This window comes from Crocuta crocuta, unplaced genomic scaffold (genome assembly GCF_008692635.1).
Source record: "Crocuta crocuta isolate KB4526 unplaced genomic scaffold, BGI_CrCroc_1.0 scaffold415, whole genome shotgun sequence".
Lineage (NCBI taxonomy): Eukaryota > Metazoa > Chordata > Mammalia > Carnivora > Hyaenidae > Crocuta > Crocuta crocuta.
In genome coordinates, this window is record NW_027531525.1 from 687,220 (window position 1) to 707,041 (window position 19,822).

The 19,822-nt window shown below is 36.4% G+C and overlaps 1 protein-coding gene across 6 annotated transcripts; it reads right to left on the reverse strand.

Annotated features, from left to right (window-relative positions):
* Positions 1-441: 441 nt before the first annotated feature.
* On the reverse strand, positions 442-19,717 carry HORMAD1 (HORMA domain containing 1). 6 transcript variants are annotated; one of them, XM_077772621.1, is made up of 15 exons: positions 19,629-19,717; positions 18,616-18,678; positions 17,804-17,948; positions 15,904-15,967; positions 15,083-15,119; positions 13,047-13,067; positions 12,765-12,791; positions 10,924-10,991; positions 10,279-10,430; positions 8,815-9,074; positions 7,217-7,283; positions 7,057-7,133; positions 6,264-6,347; positions 2,541-2,612; positions 442-1,079 (listed from the first exon to the last, which is right to left on the reverse strand). In XM_077772621.1, the coding sequence occupies exons 2-15, from the start codon at positions 18,646-18,648 to the stop codon at positions 999-1,001; spliced, it is 1,188 nt and encodes a 395-aa protein (XP_077628747.1). In that variant the 5' UTR covers positions 18,649-18,678; positions 19,629-19,717; the 3' UTR covers positions 442-998. The 6 variants fall into 6 exon arrangements, with proteins under 6 accessions (XP_077628747.1, XP_077628748.1, XP_077628750.1 ...); XM_077772622.1 differs by having other exon boundaries at positions 19,623-19,708; XM_077772624.1 differs by having other exon boundaries at positions 19,634-19,692.
* Between the last annotated feature and the right edge of the window lie 105 nt (positions 19,718-19,822).

Below are 19,822 nucleotides of genomic sequence, written 5' to 3' on the forward strand. Positions count from 1 at the left end.
TTTTTGACAATTAGCTTGTCCCTAACTTCCCTGTTCCAGAAACACCTGATCTGGGTCAGTTTGTGTACGTTTATGTGGTTTACATGAAACAGGATAGGTACGTGTCAGCCGGGGTTTACACCCCAACCTTCTCTGTTAGCGCTTGTTACTGGCAAACCCATGGGTAATGTATGTTTTATAATATGGCTGCTAAAAACTGCAAGAAGCAAATAGACCAAGTTTTAAGTCTTCCTTTTCTAAGGCAAAGGAAATGGCCAAAGCTGCAGCCAGGTCCCAGGGTCCTCACTAAAAGCTCGGTATCTTTCATACTACCACTTGGAGCTTCTGGGAAGTGTGCTCAACTCTTGCAAAGTATCATCTACCAAAATTATCACAAAATTAGTGCCTAAACATTTTCTGCTAAATAAAAATTAGAAGCCATGAAAGAGTCTAGATGCTGAACAATATTTTATTTATGCTGCCCAAAATGTCAGACCTTAAAAATCAGTCCTCATTTTCATCTTCAAGTTAAAAAAATAACCAATTTTTAATGGTACGTTATATATTACCCGGTTAATACACTCTATTCAGGACTCAAAGTACTGAAGAATATGGTTTTAATGACACAGTGACAAACAGCCAGTTAAGTGGTACAGTTTTAACATAAGTAAAAAGTAAATTCCTATCAAAATTTAATAACAAAATAAACATTATTTGCTTTTAAAACTGACTTAGAAGTTAATATACACTTAAAGGCAGTATCCATCAAAATGGTAGATCAATATTGAACAGATAATGAACAAAATCAATTATGACATTGGTACTTTTGGTTTGATTCAAAAGTTCTCTTGGATTGTCTCAGATAATATGATAGTCACCTAAAAATTCAGTTTAGTGTACTAGCTGCTTAAGACTACCTATAAGTTTTCACAGGTAGGGCAAATACTCATTAAAATAGTAATACAGTGTCCTTTAGTTTAAATGTTGAGAACGTTGCAAACATGCAGAAGAATTAATTTTCATATATGTTCCTTTGGTTCACTAAACTTTCTTCTTTTTGGCACTGGCTCTTGACCAGAAGTATCAAAGTGATGAGGGACCTGTCAAAAGAAAACAGCTACTAAGGATACTTTCCAGAGTACATGTCTTTAATTTTCTTTTTTTTCACGTTTCTGAGGTTTGTTTGTTCCTTCCTTGCCTTCTTTCTTTTTAAAAGTATATGTAGTAGTGTAACTATTTCCTACTAAGAAAGGATGTCTGAGTTCTTTAAAAGAAGGGTAAATTTGGGGCACCTGGCTGGCTCAGTCCAAGGAGTATGCAGCTCTTGATCTTGGGATTGTGAGTTCGAGTCCCACACTGGGTGTAAAGATCTTTTAAAAATAAATTTTTTTAAAAAGTAGGGTAAATTTTATTACTGATATATTTATACCTTCTGATGGCTGCTGAAAGTACATACTTGTAAAATGTAAGGCCTTCATTAGGGCTGTTGGCGAAGTCAGAAAAATCATGTCCTCAAAATATTTTGGGGCAATAAGAGGGAAAAAGATTTAAAAATGAGCTGCAGATAGAGAAATTCTACCTTGGCACCACGTAAGATTTAAATCATGTTTTCTTTTTGTGTTCTTGGTACTTAGCAGTGCCTGATAGATATTAGACATTCAATGCATACTCTTGAATGAATAGGACAAATTAGGGAAATTCCTAAAAGTATTCCCTGAGTTACTCAACTTTGATTTTTCTGAGAAAAACAAACAGAACAAAACAAAATATACAACTCACTAGTGATACAGATTGAATGAGTTTGAAAAAAAAATCAAAATCATTGGGAAAAATCAGGCAACTTAATATATTAATGAAGTGTCAGGTTATTTCATTCTCTTCTAAAGATATATAAATTAAAAATACTATTAACTATATTTTTGAGATTACTCCTTTTAAAGCAGTCTTATATATTCAGCTGTCTAATTTTAACCTAATAATACTAAAAGTTCTAGTTGAAAAGACAAATATTTATCTCAGAAATGACAAATATATGATCTGATTAGGTACAATAAGGTCCCAAATATGAAACAACTGTTGAAAAATTTAGGTCAGGAAAAGTTTTCTTTCCCCTAAGGTACTGAGGGGAGATGCTATATTTTTAGTTGATTTGGTAATTTATCTTATTTCTACTTCATTTTTGATCTCTAGGAAGCTCAGATCAAATTTGTGGCCCAATTTTAGCTCTCCATAAATAAAATGGCCTAAATACTCATATTTTTCTGGACACAATGACTATTATTTATTTTATAGATTCTCCAACTACTTCAAATCATTGATGAAATCAGTAAATATTTACATGGAAAAAATTAATAAACCATAGCACATTTATTTTAAAATCACCTCATTTTTTTAGAACAAATTTTTTATAAACAAGATTTTGATATCAGTATTCCGAGGTAATATTCAGGGATATTATCATATTTAGCATTTAAAATTTAATCTATAGTAATGATAGTCGGATAACTGTCCTTTTATTCAACTTGTTATCATAAAATTCAACAAGTTATCATAAAACTTACTGTTTTCCCAGATATCAGTTGATTTCTCTTCTGATTTTCTTTAGAAGATTTTACTGGTTGATTTCCATTAGCCTCCACAAAGATAGAATAATCACCATTTGGTTACTTCTCAAAGAATAACCAACACTTGAAAAACAACAGGCAACTATATGCAGTTTTTTAAAAAAGCTTTCCTGAGATATAATTGAGATATAATTCAGATACCATATAGTTCATCTAAATTAAAAGGCATACAGTTCAATAATTGTAATTCTATTCAGAGTTGTGCAACCATCACTGCAGTCAATTTTAGAATACTTTCATCACTCCAAAAAGAAACCCTGAGGTTGTTTTGTTTCTTCTTTCCTTCCTTCTCTTCTTTCCTTTTAAAATTATACATAGTGTACCTATTTCCGACTAAGATACCTGGGTTCTTTCAATGTAGAATACAGCAATCACTTCCCTATTCCCTCCTCCCCCCTTCTCCCACTAGCTCTAAGACTTTCTGTCTCTATAGAAATCCCTACTCTGGACTTTCATATGAGTAGAATCATATAATATATGGACTTTTATGACTAGTGTCTTTCATTTAGCATGTTCTCAAGGTTTATCCAGGTTGAAGCATATATAGGTACCTCATTCCTTTTTATGGCTGAATAATAGTCCCTTGACTGGATATACTACATTTTGTTTATCCATTTGTCTGTTGATGGATATTTAATTTTTTTCCACCCTTGGCAATTGTAAATAATGCTATCTATGCAATTTTTTTAATGTTTTATTTATTTCTGAGAGAGAGAGACAGCGTGAGCAGGGGAGGGTCAGAGAGAGAGGGAGATACAGAATGTGAAGCAGGCTCCAGGCTCTGAGCTAGCTCTCAGCACAGAGCTGGACGGGGGGCTCGAACCCACAAACTGTGAGATCATGACCTGAGCCGAAGTCAGATGCTTAACCAACTGAGCCACTCAGGAGCCCCTATGCAGTTTTTATTTTGATTTTTATTTAAGAGAGAGAAAGAGAGTGTGTGAGCTGGGGAGAGGGGCAGGGGGAAAGACAGAATCCTAAGCGGGCTCTGTTTTGTCACCCTGGGATCACAACCCAAGCCAACATCCAAGAGCCAATGCTCAGGACAGCTGGGGGGCTCAGTCAATTAAGCGTCCGACTTTGGCCCAGGACATGATCTCACATTTTGTGGGTTGGAGACCAGAGCCTGGAGCCTGCTTAACATTCTGTGTCTCCCTCTCTCTCTGCCCCTTCCCCTCTTGCATTCTGTCTCTGAAAAATAAATAAACATTTAAAAAAAAAAAAGTCGATGCGCAACTGACTGAGCCACCGAGGCACCCCATCTATGAAGTTTTTTTTTTTTTAAAGACATGTTTATTTATTGTTATTTTTTAAATGTTTTGTTTATTTTTGAGAGAGAGATAGAGACAGCATGAACAGGGGAGGGTCAGAGACAGAGGGAGACACAGAATCTGAATCAGGCTCCAGGCTCTGAGCTGTCAGCATAGAGCCCGACACGGGGCTCAAACTCACAGACAGTGAGACCATGACCTGAGCTGAAGTCGGATGCTAAACCGACTGAGCCACCCAGGCGCCCCTCTATGCAGTTTTTAAAATGAATATTGGATGATGACAAATTGTTAGCTGTTATATTACTATTCTCTAAAAAGACATGCTTCTTCTATTTAAAAAAATTTTTTTAACGTTTATTCATTTTTGAGAGACAGAGCATGAGCGGTAGAGGGGCAGAGAGAGAGCAGGACACACAGAATCAGAAGCAGGCTCCAGGCTCTGAGCTGTCAGCACAGAGTCCAATGTGGGGCTCGAACTCATGGACCACAAGATCATGACCTGAGCCGAAGACGGATGCCCAACTGACTGAGCTACCCAGGCGCCCAGACATGCATATTTTCTGATGCGGGAAATGTACTTTTCAATCTAACTTCTTTAGTGTATATACTATTAAATATTTTCATTTTTTGCCCTTTTCTAACAGCAATTCAGTCATAATTCTCAAAATCAGCAATACTTGGCAGAGTTCATATACAAAAATATGGACAATTTTATTTCTTATTTTTAAAAATATTTACTTATTTTTGAGAGAGAGACAGAGCACAAGGGAGGTAGGGACGGAGAGAGAGAGGGAGACACAGAATCTGAAGCAGGCTCTCGACTCCGAGCCTGACGCGGGGCTCAAACTCACAAACTGCGAGATCATGACCTGAACCAGAGTTGGATGGTTAAACTGACTGAGTCACCCAGGTGCCCCAACATGGGCAATTTTAGAAGTGAATTTATGTTCCCAAAGTGTCTTAATGTCACATTACAAAGAAATCCTGCCTAATAATTTTTTTTTAATTCTTGCTTTTCTCCCTATATCCTAGTAAAGGATACTCATCCTAAGTAAAAGCTGCTTAGAAGATGATTTTGTTGCTAGTGGTACTAACTTTTGAAACTTTTTATCTTTTGCTTTCATCAGCATGTTGGTTTGAATGCTGCCTTCTGCCAGTTTTAACTTCCTACTGAGAATGTGGAAAAGGGGGCACTTAACTGGCTCAGTTGGAAGAGCACGTGACTCTTGGTTTTGGGGTCATGAGTTCGAGCCCCAAGTTGGAGGAAGAGATTACTAAAAAAAAATAAATAAAACTATAAAAAAATGTTGAAAAAAGGACACCTAAAAATGGCACCACAATCAGTGGTGTGCTGGTAAGTGTTTAGCAACCACTTCTCTAGGAGTAACGAGTCCTGAGTTGAGGCATTTGCAGATTTCCATAATGTGAATACTCTCATCGTGTCCACTTTCAAGCTACCAACATGATGGCACCGACTGAGGCGTTGGGAAGCAATGCCAGGATCCTGCTAGAGTGTGCTATTTGTTTCCTGAGTTTGGATATAATATTTTATAGAATGGTTTTTCTTCACCTCTGAACCTTTGAGTAACTTAAAGCTCTAACATAAAATATAAATTTCCATTTAGTAAAAATAGAAAACTAAAATAAAGCAGTGGACTTTTTCCTTAAAAACATGAGATTCCTGGGGCGCCTGGGTGGCTTAGTCGGTTAAGCGTCCGACTTTCGCTTAGGTCATGATCTCGCGGTTCGTGGGTTCGAGCCCCGCGACGGGCTCTGTGCTGACTGCCAGCTCAGAGCCTGGAGCCTGTTTCAGAGTCTGTGACTCCCTCTCTCTCTGACCCTCCCCTGCTCACGCTGTCTCTCTCTCTCTTTCCTAGAAATAAATAAAAAACATTAAAAAAAAATTAAAAAAAAAAAAACAAAAAAAAACACATGAGATTCCTTTTATGCAAAATATATACATTCATTTTTAATGTCTTATTAACAAGACAATACATTTACAAGCTAGAACATGAGAATATTTTGGCATTCTAGGAAATCTCCTTGGGAGGCTGGATGATAGTGTCCCATTTCCCAAAGCCTTTCCTGAATTCTCTCTTTCATGTACTTTCAGTCAAATTAACCATTCTCTCATTTGTGCCTCCACGTAGCCTACTCAGACTGCTACAATGGCCCGATATCACTGTTGACCTCCAATGACCAAACTTTTAGCTAAGTATGGGGAAAATGTGTTATTCATGTTTTATCTCCAGCACCTAATAAAGTACCTGACTCCTAATGGGCACTCACTAAATACTGTTCCAATAAAGAAAGCATTAAGAAGCAAAATAAACTCATTGGGGGAAAATTACAAGGTTAGAATGGAAAACAAGTATAAAGATATACTTACCATTTTATTCTGAAAGATTTTTCCACTTCTTGTTTTGCTTTCAGATACCTCAAGTTCAGATGTTTTACTGACTAACTGTTCAACCTAGAAAAGAAAATAATTATACAAAATCATATAATGTAACCAAAACTATAACACAATACTGGGGCTCTAAAATGCAGTAACATAAAATCTAGGGTATTATGTTAAAGAAAACCAATAATTTTGAGTGGTTCTTACTGTCACAAAAAGTGTAAAAGTAAAGATAGTGAAACTGACACTGTATACAATTGATCATTCACCGAACTGAAAAAGTCCCAAACCATCATTAGGTACTACACTACTCTTCCAGAAGATGAGAACTTTAGCTCACCCTCAATGGAGAAAGATGTGCAGAGGAAGATGGACAATAATCAGTCCCATTATTTTCAAGTTCTTTTTATCTAAATGTTGTATCAAGATTTTACTGTCTATGAAAAACAAAATTAAACACGTCTTCTCAAGGCAACAAAAATGTATCATAGACTCCATTTGTAAGCACAAAAGGTGATAGAATAATTGCTTAAGATTCTGTCTAGATGAAATTCTGAGATTCTATGAACAGATATTAGGTTTACTACTAAACAAACCCACAAAAATTCAAAACTTTTCAACATGTACTTTTCAAATTTCATTAAAAAGCATTCTTGAGACCTAATTTTTTTCTAAAAGACCTTGAATACAATAACAAAATCTGAAAAATAACTAAATAACTATATAAGCAAGTCTTTTGGGAAAAAAAAGTTAAAAGTGAGATGAATTATCAAATTTATACCTGAGAATGAGAAATTGAAAGATCTCGACTTTCCTTAGACCTCATAATTTCATCTTCCTCACAAACTAAACTTGGTTCTGTTTAATAAAAAAAAAAAGAGTTAAAGTGGTATAAAATTGAATTAGAAGTGCATTAGTCTACACTTTCATTAACTTCTTACCTCCAAGTTCAGAAGATCCAGGGTTTTTTTTCTGCTTTTCCATTTTAGTTTCGATGTCAAAATCATCCTACATAATTACAGAAAGAAAAAAAGTAGACACATTTCGAAAAGAAATTCAAACAATTGGGCAGAAGTATTTATGAACAAATTTGTTTTACGAAGGTTAAATATAGCATAACACTACAACTACCTTACGCTTGCTAGAAATAAAGTCCTATAATTACTATAGCAAGGTACTACATTTACCCAGACAACGTAAAAACTACTACTTCATTTTGTAGGGTTGGTTTAAGGAGAAATAAACAACTTTCTCAAAAATACATAATGGCTGTAAGAATCCTTAGTTCTTACTATTTTCAGAGGGCACTGAATTAGACATGTTCACACAACTACCATTTCTATTATCTCTGGAATTTCTATACATGTGTTAGTATACACTCTGACTATGGCCCAACCCTCTTCAGGAAGTTAGTGCAGAATAAGAGCAGTCATGGTAGAAATAGCAACAAGCTTACTGTCTACTTTAAATTTTGTGTGTGTGACATATGTCAAAGAGCTTTAAATATTTTAAAGAATGCTACATAAATCCAAGCATTATTTGTTTATAAAGCAAGACTGGGATTTAGGTTTTGAGAAGACGTCGTCTTTGACTAAATTGTTTGAAAACTGAATGTTCTATTTGTAAGGATGTGGCAGAGTCTAAATCACAAAAGTCAGTCTCTATATATAAGTACTGAGGTCATAATTTGGATAAAGTGAGATAAGACAAAACAACAAAGGTTACATTAAAAAACAATCATGTTGATGCGAAAGATTATCTGGGAGTAAGAGAACAATAAAAAGAAGACTTTTTTATATTCTATTCAGCCAAAACTTACAATGAACGTAGTAAACCTAAGTCCTGGTAGGCACTGGACGAGTACAAAGATGAATGACACCTTTCCTGCCTTCCAGGAACTTCCAGCCTGCTTTAGGACAGGCCCCAAAGGAATTCAAGCACAGGTTTAAATGAGCATCTAGTAAGGGTGTAATAGGAAGGATTCTAACATTAGTTGGGGGACTGGAGTATTTTAGTGGATTCCAAATTATGCTCCAGACCAAGGGGTTTCCTCAGAGTCCACTATGAGGGTAGTTGAGGTGGTGAGTGGCTGGGCCTCCAGGACTTCATTCAGCATAGTTGTGCCTTTTTTTTTTTTTAAACGTTTATTTTTGAAGGAGAGACAGAACATGAGTGGGGGAGGGGCAGACACAGAACCTAAAGCAGGCTCCAGGCTCTGAGCTGTTAGCACAGAGCCCAAAGTGGGGCTTGAACTCATGAGGTGTGAGATCATGAGCTGAGCTGAAGTTGGATGCTTAACTGATTGAGCCACCCAGGCACCCCAGAATAGCTGTGCTTTAAATTTCTGAGAATAATGTTTGCACCAAGATAAAAAGTTTTAAAATGAAAAGCCTATATACCTTATTTATGGTCCATACCAACCTTGAGTTTATGATTAGAATACAAATTTATACAAATATTAATGGGAAGTTATTAGTCTTTAGTATTGAGTCAAACATTTGGTACTATGGTACTTTAGAACTCTTTAAAATGTACTGACACTTAAATAATGCTCCTGTTCATCTTCTAGATCATCTTTGTCCATGAGAATTTTCCGAAGTGGTGTTTTTAATTGTTTTGGTGATAAAATAGCTGAATCAATATTTTCCATTCGTTCTTTTTCAGTAGTCACTTTTACTTTGAAAGTGTGAAAAGGTGTTGGAACTTCTCCCACATTTAAGTACATAGGCTCCCCTTCAAATATCACTCCTTCACAATCACCATCCTTAAAACCAGGAGGCTGGTAATCTGGGGGTGTAACTGCAAAAAGTATAAAGTATGAAGTTCATGAAATTGAAGAGAACATAATATAATAATAATAATACATAAAGATTGAAGACATTTCAAATAGTATAGAAAGGCAACCTTTTTTTTTCTTCTCTTGACTGGCTGTATGACTTTGAATTAATTATTTATAATCCTTGATTTGGTTTCTTATCTGTGAAATGGGGAAATTAATAATACCTTCCCCTAGGGTCATTGTGGGTATTAGATGAGTTAAAGTATATAAAATACTGAGACTAGAACTGGCACACTGTAAGTATTCAATAAACGTTAGTTGTTATTACCATTGTTGTTTTATGTTCTTCTAGAAGATATTATGCATAGAAAACATGTATTTCATATATATGTATTTCCTTAAGAAAACACAAATAAGATCATACTGTTCTATACATAGCTATTTTTAACCTTTCTTTTTAATCCATTTGGATTATTTCTTGGATAAATTAACTTAATCAGCACATTCTTTTTTTTTAAGCTTATTACTTATTTTGAGACAGAGACAGTGTCAGTGGAGAAGGGACAGAGAGAGAGAGGGAAAGAGAGAATTCCAAGCAGGCCCCATGCTGTCAGCACAGAGCCCAATGTGGGGCTCGAACTCACGTGAGATCATGACCTGAGCCAAAACCAAGAGTCACATGCTTAACTGACTGAGCCACCCAGGTGCCCCAGCACATTCTTTATAATAGCTTGCATGGTATTCCTACAAGTATATAACCTTGCATGTTTCTGTTAAGTATATTCCCAAAATATTTTTCTAACTATAGAGTTTCTGGGTTAAAGAGAATGCATATCTAAAAAATTGATACTGCCAAAATGTCCTCTAAAAATCTTGCACCTATATACATTCCCTCAAGAATGTATAAAACTGCCTACTTTCCCCCATACCCTTGCCAAGAAATGGTTTACATGTTTTACTTCTCTGGTAAGAGAAAAGGAGCAGCTCACTGTTTTATTTCTTTAATTATGAGCGAGCTTGTACCTTGTATGGATGTGTTCATGTCACTGGAGAAGCTTATGTACATTTGAAAGTCTATTCTTTCTCATCTATCGTTTTCAAATACTGATATTTAATGACAATTTTATCATTTCAAAAAACAGATTACAATTTAGGTCATTTAGAATGGAAACCAATTGTTTCAATACTAAAACAAGTACCAAGAGGATGTATTACAAATAGTACCTTCGTCATAGTAAAAAAGTTTCATGGTCAAACAAACATCATTAGGTAAAGGTCCCAGATTTTGCATTAGAATATAAATCTTGCGGATGAGAAGAATACTTGCTTTCTTGGTATCAGCAGATGACATGCTGGAATCATTGTTTTGGTTTTTACTACAAGAGAATCACATGTTAATTTCTTTTATGACATCTATGGCTTCTAATAACTTCATATTTTACTATTTGAGATTCTTATTCCTATTATAGCATTAAGTTTCTAAGTTGAAAGTTACCATAAAATGTTTTAATGTCACTATTATTAAAAATGTAATATAATCAGTATCATTATTAATAACATTATAAACTAATAATTGTATTTAATATGCATTTTATATAAGGTATTTAAAGGAAACAAGAGATGAATTTTAATTACATTTCTAATCACTGAAGCATACAATAGCTTTCCTACCATTTGGCTCTGTTTCACAATTATAAGTAGCCACAGAATCTGGGCTTGTAGCTACTCGAAGGATGTTTTTACAGCCACTCCTTGATGGTTAATTGGGGGTGTTTGAGATATTTAGAATTAATCCTGCAGTTTAGCAATATAGTATTAATATGAATAAGTGGTAATCTGTAATACAAAAAGAAAACTATAAACCCATACCTTATGAAGTCCATGATTGGTCCATTATTAGTGTACTTGAACTTAAATTGGTAACATTCTGAAATTGTCTTAAACAGAAAACATTGCAGTTATGTATCTGATTTATAGTACAGGCAGCCAAGTAGCTACATACAGTTTTTGTATGACTCTGATTGCTGATTTAATAATTTTTCTGCCATGTTAATCCTTATTGGTCCACTGAAACCTTTAAATCCTAATAATTCCCTTAGTTTGGGATTTGGTGCATCAGTCTTGGAGAGATGTTCATTCCCCTACTAATTCCAATGAACATCTGGTCGATCTATATATTATCTATCTATCTATCTATCTCATATATGAGAGAAAGGAACTCCTTAGCAAGCAGGTAAGAGGGGCAGCATTATCTCTTATTCTAGCAGAATGGCTTGAACACAGGGCTTAAATCCTTGTTATACCATAACTAAAAGCAAGTCATTTAAGCCTTCTAAGTTTCAGTTTCCTCAGCTAATAAAAGGGGTTGAAAGTAGTACCTATCTCATTGGTGCTTATGAATATTTAACAAATAAGATAATTTATGCAGAGCATTTTATAAAGTGCCTAGCTCACAAAACATTCAATAAATATTAGTGAATCAACAAGATTTCTCTTTTACAGAAAGAAAAAAATATTCAACTGTAGAAAACACCTGAAACTAAATGAATATTTTCTGAACAGTTAGCTTCCGAACAATCAACTAATTCACAGCATTTGCCTGTAAGATTTTTGTCACCATGGACATATGTTAAGCATTAACTACAGGCATGAGTATCAAAGAAAAGACACTGCCAGCCCTCTTGAAGCTGTTTTTTATTGCTTTCTTTATATTTCAGAGCTCACATAGGAATGGAGATCCACTCTTTCTTTCTTTTTTTTTTTTAATGTTTTATTTATTTCTAGGAGAGAGAGAGAGAGACAGCGTGAACAGGGGAGGGTCGGAGAGAAGGGGAGACACAGACTGAAAGAGGCTCCAGGCTGTTAGCTGGCAGTCAGCACAGAGCCCGACACGGGGCTCGAACCCACAAACCGCGAGATCATGACCCAAGCAAAAGTCAGACACTTAACCGACTAAGCCACCCAGGCGCCCCCACTCTTTCTTTTTAAAAACAGCTGCTTCTCCATGACTGAATGAAACACTATAACAGCGACAGTGTCATAGTTAAGCACCAGGATCATGAACTGGCCTTCTTAGGTCCAAATTCTTGTTCTGCCACTGTGACCTTTAGCAAGAAACCTAGTATCTAGGTTTCCTTATCGATAAAGTGAAGATGATAATGGTAATTACCCCATGAAGGTTATGATGAATAAATGAGATAATCCATATAAAGCTCCAAAGAACAGAGCCTAATAACAGTAGGCAGTCCATATATCTTTCCCCTTTGTTTCTTGTTTGGTTTTCCCTGTCATTTCTTGTAATACCTTCTTTCATAGTCAGATGAACAGGTGGATGTGACTGAATTGGGACGAATATCCAAAGTGCAAGGATAAATATCTTATTTTTGTCAAAGTCAACCCCTTTCAAAATTCTATAAAAAGAATATTATATAGAAGCAGAAATCAGGAGATTTAGGTTATTTCTAATGGCTTTGGCTTAGTGGCCTAGGATCAGTCACACAGTCTCTCTGGTAGTAAGTGTATTAATCTGTTTAAAGGTAACAATACAAGCCTTGTCTTACCTTAAAAAAGCCTTTACGAGGTTCAAATGTGAAAATATATGTGAAAGTGTATTGATTAAAGTACAAGTAAAAGCACAGGATATTACTATAATTTTGTTATTTTTAGATTTTAGAGATACTATGTCTCTTTATTAACCTAAGCACACCTACCTGAGGGTCTTCTGGATTGGTGTATACCTATTTAAAAATAATTTATAATTGAGTTATATAAGGCTAAGTAGTCAAGGAGAACTAAACTGGATATTTAAATGATTACATGGATTCAGCCAAACAAAATACAAAATAACCTCCCCAAATATTAGTTTGTTACTTTTTTCCCACTGAATAGATTTACTTGAATAAAGTAATATAATCAATTGATGGTTTTAGTGTTATTTAAATAAGCAAGGCCAAATTTGACATCTTAAGAACGTACAATTTAAAAATACTTACAGCTAGAACAACCATCCTTAGCTGAAATATAACAAAGAACAAAAATCTTACTTTTACTCCATAAAATATTTTTTCATGATGGATCATAAGAATTCTTTCTTATTTCTTATTCTTTCTTATTTCAACATTTATTCCTAGTAAGAAATAATCTTACAGAAAATATGTATATAAAGCAACACATTACATATCTTTCTCTATTCCCCCAAATACCTATTTTTTAAAAAATTTTTGAGGGATCCATCCACACACAACCTGGGGGAGGAGCAGAGAGGCAGAGAGAGAGAGAGAGAGAGAGAGAGAGAGAGAGAGAGAGAAAGTCTTAAGCAGGTTCCATACCTAGACCTGAGCCTGATGTGTGGCTCAATCTCACAACCGTGAGATCATGACTTGAGCTGAAATCAAGAGTCCAACGCTTAACAGACTGAGCCATCCAGGTGCCCCCAAATACCTATTTCTCATTGACTTATTAAAGATTGAAACTCAAGTTTCATAACTTAAGCAAACATGGGTATTTCTGCCAGTTACAAGGAAAGTATATATTGTGAAATAACACATTAAACCTTGCCAACATAAGAACTGATTTTGAAAAGAGAAAAGTAAGGTTCAGGACTCTTCATTTAACAAAGGGAAGAGGCTTTGGACACCATAGGAATAGAGAATCACGGGAAATCACCCACTAATGTAATCTGACAAAAATCTAAGAGTCATCCTTGATTTGGGTCTTTTCCTTATACTCCACAACCAGTCCATCAACAGTCCAATCAGTCTACTGCCAAACATATCCTGAATCTTTTCATTTCTTTCCCTCCCTGCCTCCTGGTCTAACTAAGCCACAGTGATTTTTCACCAGTACTGCATTAATGGACTAAGCAATGCTTTCCTTGATTCCAATCTTANGATACTGTCTTAAAAGCAGCCACAGTGATTTTTAATTTAAAAATACAAATCAAATGATGTCACATTTCTACTTTTGAGTACCTAAAATAAAATTCAAACTCCTCACCAACATAGTCCTGAACTACAGGCCCTGCCCGCCTCTCCAGGCTCCTCTAAACCATTCCTCCTCCCCCACTGCTCACTGCATTCCTTTCACACTCGCTTTCTTTTTGTTCCTTGAACTCTCTAAACTTCCCTCAACTCTTTGTATTTGCTCTTCTGACAGGAATATTCTCTCCCAAAGTCAAGGTGTGGCTGGTTTCTTCTCAATCAAGTCTCAGCTTTACTCAGAGAAGCTCCTATCCCGTCTAAAGTTACCCCACCTCCCCATCTGCAACACACTTTTTCTAAGTATTTAATTGGCATTTAGCACAATTGGAAATTACCTGATTTACTTGTTTTATTTACTGTTTTCCCACTGTAGAAGGCACTCTCTTGTTTGGCTAACCACTGTTAGCTCACCCAGCTCCTACCTAGAATATGTGTCTAGCACATAGCAGGCACTCAATATTTAATGAGTATTAAATACTTGATGCCTTAATGAGGGAGGTTAGTGACCATGGATAAAATTTCATCTTTTTTACAATTTTGTTTAGAGCGGGACTTTATATATGTTGATATAAACATAAGTATAGAAAAAGGCTTACAATCTATAGTAAACCCTTATTAATTGAAATTTCACTTATTTATAATTTGTGACAATTTAACCTAGACTACATAGACATTTATTTTTGAACTCTCATGAAGAAACAATTTATTAAATTATTAGTATAAACAAAATCGTAGAAGGCACATGAAACTAATAAACTATTTTAAAAGACCTTTTAATTCTTTAAGTTTTTGCAAGTTAATAAGTGTTCTTAATACAACCAAGTGTTAACAACTAAGGCTAGCTTGGCAAAATTTGTTAACTATTAATTCTATTGGCTTTAAATTGAGTTGAATATTAGTCTTTAAAATATTCAAATGTTCAAACTTTTCAGTAATTTGGCCTGGCCAATGCCTGAATTAGTTTAAATTAACATTTTACTTTGCGGCAACTGCTGTTACATTTACAGAGTATAAGCTTTAGAAAAAAAGATAACGAGATATTCACTTACGTATTTTTTTTGTAAAGCATCATAGCATCCTAGCATCCTAAAAAATAATGAAATATTCATTTTTAGACTGAATGAATTTCCAGAAAATAATTCTATAAGTCTCCATATTATCTCATTACTAACTACTACAAAATTTTATTAAAGCGCCCTCCTTGGGGTGCCTGGCTGGTTCAGTTCAGGGAGCATCTAACTCTTGACCTCAGGGTTGTGAGTTCAAGCCCCACATTTGGCAAGGAGCTTACTTAAAAAAAAGAAAAAAAGCTCCCTTTTAAAAAAGATTTTATTTTTTAAGTTTATTTATCTACCGTGTGTGTGAGAGAGAGAGAGAGGTGAAGAGAGGCAGAGAGAGGGAGGGAGGAGGAGACAGAGAGAGAGAGAGAGAGAGAGAAAGGTGAAGAGAGGGAGAGAGAGAATTCCAAGTAGCTCCCATGCTGTCAGCACAGAACCTGACGCGGAGCTAGAATTCACGAACCATGAGATCATGACCTGAGCAGAAGCCAAGAATCAGACGCCCAATCAACTGAGCCACCCAGGTACCCCTAAGATTTTATTTTTTTAAAGTCATCTCTACACCTAATATATGACTCAAACTTACAACTGCGAGATGAAAGTCAAATGCTCTACCTACTGTGCCAGAATTTTAATTTCTTTAAAATAAAAGAAAAATTTTAATGCAAAGATCCAAAGACCTACAAAAATGGTATCTAATGTTAAAAGGGGAATGACTAAAATTGGGTTAAACAATGAAAGGTATTCAAGGGACAAAAAAATGTGATTTAAGAGAAAAATAATTTTATATCATTAGGTAATCTTTTACTCACCACTTTACTAACTGTGTAGATCCTGGACAGTTTTTATCTTCTCTCAGAATTTTGACACAAAGATCTAAACAAAAAATGATAGAACTACTTAAGATTAGTAATCAACTAGAAATTTTATTTTATTTTTTAAGTAGGCTTTATGCCCAGTGCGGAGGCCAACAAAGGGCCTGAACTCACAACTCTGAGATCAAGACTTGAGCTGAGATCAAGAGTCAGATGCTTAACCAACTGAGACACCCAGGTGTCCCAAGCAGCTAGAAATTTAAGTGAAGATTTTTTTCCATCCGCTGTGTATTAGAGATATATTATTAAATGGCAATGAATTTCCAGATGATTGGTATTAATATAATTTTTTTAATGTTTTATTTATTTCTAGGAGAGAGGGAGAGAGAGAGAGAGACAGCGTGAGCAGGGGAGGGTCAGAGAGAGAGGGAGTCACAGACAGAAACAGGCTCCAGGCTCTGAGCTGGCAGTCAGCACAGAGCCCGATGCGGGGCTCGAACCCATGAACCGCGAGATCATGACCTAAGCGAAAGTCGGACGCTTAACCGACTAAGCCACCCAGGCGCCCCTGGTATTAATATAATTTAAAAGAAGAAAGGTTTTATGGAAACAAATAATCTTTTTATCCTTATTATAAAATGATCCTTATAAAATTATCCTTATTATAATATATCAAAATGATTAGGATACATGTTGATGGGTAGAAAAAATTTAATTTTTAAAAGCTATAAAATACTTAAAGTTAGATATAATCCCCTCACGCCATCATTATCCAAGAGTATTTGCATGGGCCTGTATCCCAATTAAATTCTTGTAAAAGGCCAAGAAGTTAACTGGCTGTGAGAGAGAGAGACCTGCAAGGAAGCAACAGGTGATACAATGGAAAGGACTAAGATCTCTGTCTGTCTTGGGTTTCTTATCTGAAAAATAGGGATAATATCTAACTCACAGGCCTGTAATATGAATTAACAAGCTATAATCCATATAGTGCTGAACATATTCCCCAGCATATAGTGGGCACACAAAATTTAGGGACATATTATGTGCTGGGTAATGAATTATTACTGCAGTATAAATAGGCTGTATTCTTTTTACTTCCAAAATGAACACAGAACATATACTACTACTATACAAAGCTATAAATAATGTTTTTACCTACCTACTTCATCATTATGAGAGTAATGTCAGGTGAAATTAATCTTGAGAAACTACGGAAGAATTTTATGATTAAGTGCTTCCAAAGGTATTGAATATACTTTTTAAAAACCACAGTCCACACAAAAACGTGTACATTAATGTGGCATTATTTATAATAGCTAAAAAAGTGTAAACAACTGGAACAAACATTCATCAACTGATGAAATAGATAAATAAAATGTGATATAGCTATATAGTAGAATATTAGTTAACCATAAAAGAGAATGAAGTACTGATTCCTGTTACCATATGGATGAATCTTGTAAACGTAAGTGAAAGAAGCTGGTCACAAAGGACCACATATTGGAAGATTCCATTTATAGGGAGTGTCCAGAAAAGGCAAATCCATAGAGACAGAAAGCAGATTGGTGGAATCCTAGCACTGGGGAGGTGGGGGAAACAGGAGAGGGACTTAGAGTGCGTATGGAATTTCCTTCTGGGGTGATGAAACGTTCTAAAATTAGCTGTGGGAATGGTTGCACACCAACTTGAATATACGAGAAATCATTCACCTGTGCACTTGAAGTGAGTGAATTCTTGTCAGGTATGTGATTTTCATCTCAATAAAGCTATTATTAAAAAAGACCTCTCGGCAAAAATGTACGCAGTCTTAAAGCAAGCCAAAACAAAGACGCCACGTTTGAAGAAAGTTTAAACATCAACAGGAAAGAAGTTGAAAGAAACAAAAAACAAACATTACCATCTAGATATCTTGTTCCATAAGCACATTCTGGAAATATTCCTCTCAAATAGGTGATGCAGGATACTGACACTGCTAGGAGCCTCTTCACTAACACTAAAGACTGCTGCTCTGTTGATATCTTACTGGGAAACACCAATGCACTCTAAAGGGAAATTAAAACATTTTATTTAAATTTATAAAGAATAACATCTTCCTAAACTTCAGGTAGATCTACATTTGCATCAGCATGCTCCCTCCCCAAAGAATTTCTAACCATAGTGGTTAAGAATGCCCAGAAAGTCAGGGTGGTTTCTGAGATGCGAAGGTGATTTTCAGGGGAGCAGCCTAAAGGGAAATGCAAAAAGGGCTTAAAAATCCTCTTAAGATCCCCTTGCAGGTTAACAGTCTGTAAGGGCATAACCCCTGACAGACGACAGCGCTTCTCTCTTTAGTTACTGACTAGACTTGAGCAGGAAATTGTAACACAGGAACAGTGCAAAGATGCGAATTTTATCTTTGGGAGGCATGGACACTTCCTTAGACGGGACGGCTATGAATGAGAATTTCATCAAAGCAACAGATTTCATTAACACCTGTTATAAACTGGACGCGAACCAGAGACGTAATGCAATGCATCAAACATCCAACAGGTTCCTCCATGGGCTCTAAGTAGTTTAGCAAATATCTTCCTGTCTTAAAACATGGAGTTTCCTGATCCCATTAAACCCCCAAACAGTTGACTCTAACGGTCAAATATAAAAACAGCTTGAGGCTTCAAGAAACAATAAAATTAGCCACATTAAAGTATTTTTAAATACAAGAAATCGTACCATGGAAGTCCTCTGTAATTGTGCAGTGGCCATCTTCTGATAAAGTCTTTTTCTTAATTCAACCTTGGGACACAAGCACAAGCTTTATTTATTTATTTATTTCAATTTAAAAAATGTTGATTTGTTTTTGAGAGTGAGTGAGAGGGAGCAGGGGAGGGTGAGAAAATAGAGAGAGAGAGAGAGAGAGAGAATATGAAACAGGCTCTGGGCAGAGCCGGATGCAGGGCTCGAACCCACTGACCCTGAGATCATGACCCGAGCCAACGCCGGTTGCCTAACCGAGACTGAGCCACCCAGGCGCCCCAACTAAACACAAGCTTTAACTTCAGATCTTATTTATATCCCAAATATTCTAGTCAGCTCCATGTGATGGCAGAGAGAACTTGACGTGAATAAAAAGAAATTGTGATTAATTTCGTGTAAATAAATTATACATAAATAAACCAATCACAGTGTTCAAGTACTGACTGCCCTGCACAGTTAGGTGGATATTAGGTATGGAAAACGGGCCCTGCCAAACTCTTTAATCGTTAAGGTTTGTTTTACATTGACAGTTTCAGAACGACCGAATGGAAGAACGTTCCTTCACTGAACTTCAGCCATGGCTCTGGAGAGAAAAACATACCGTCCGACTCCGCGGAACCGCCCCAACCGGGCAACGGAAACCATTCCACATTGTGGCTGAGGCTCATTTCTCAATTACAACTGGTATTTTCGTGGAAGTTTAATGTTTTAGTTCCAGCGGCCCCGTTCTTAATCGGACAATTCAACTGGAAGAGGTCTCAGAAGAGACGGTTTACGGTCATCGAGCCTGACGAAGCCCAGACGGGCCGGGGGACCTCATCTCAAGGGCGCCTTATGAGAAATAAGCAGGCGGACGTTTCCGCCGCTCCCCCCCCCCACCATCACCATTAAGACTTTAAGAATCCTAAAAGCAGTTGGGAGGCGATAGAAAAAAGGATGGAAACACAGAAGACACACACAAACAGGAGAGAAGACAAACTAACAAGTACATTACGTCAGGTCCGAGAGTGCGCCAGCCGCTGGGAAGCCTGGCACGGGGCGGCGCGCGCTCTGCCCGACGCGCAGGCGCCTTCCTTCAACGGCCGCCGGCGGAGGCGCAACCACAGCCGTGTGATGCCCGCGTCGCTTTCCCGCCAGGAGCCGCGCGGGGCGCGCTGGGAACTCCAGCCGGTTGAGGAGCCCG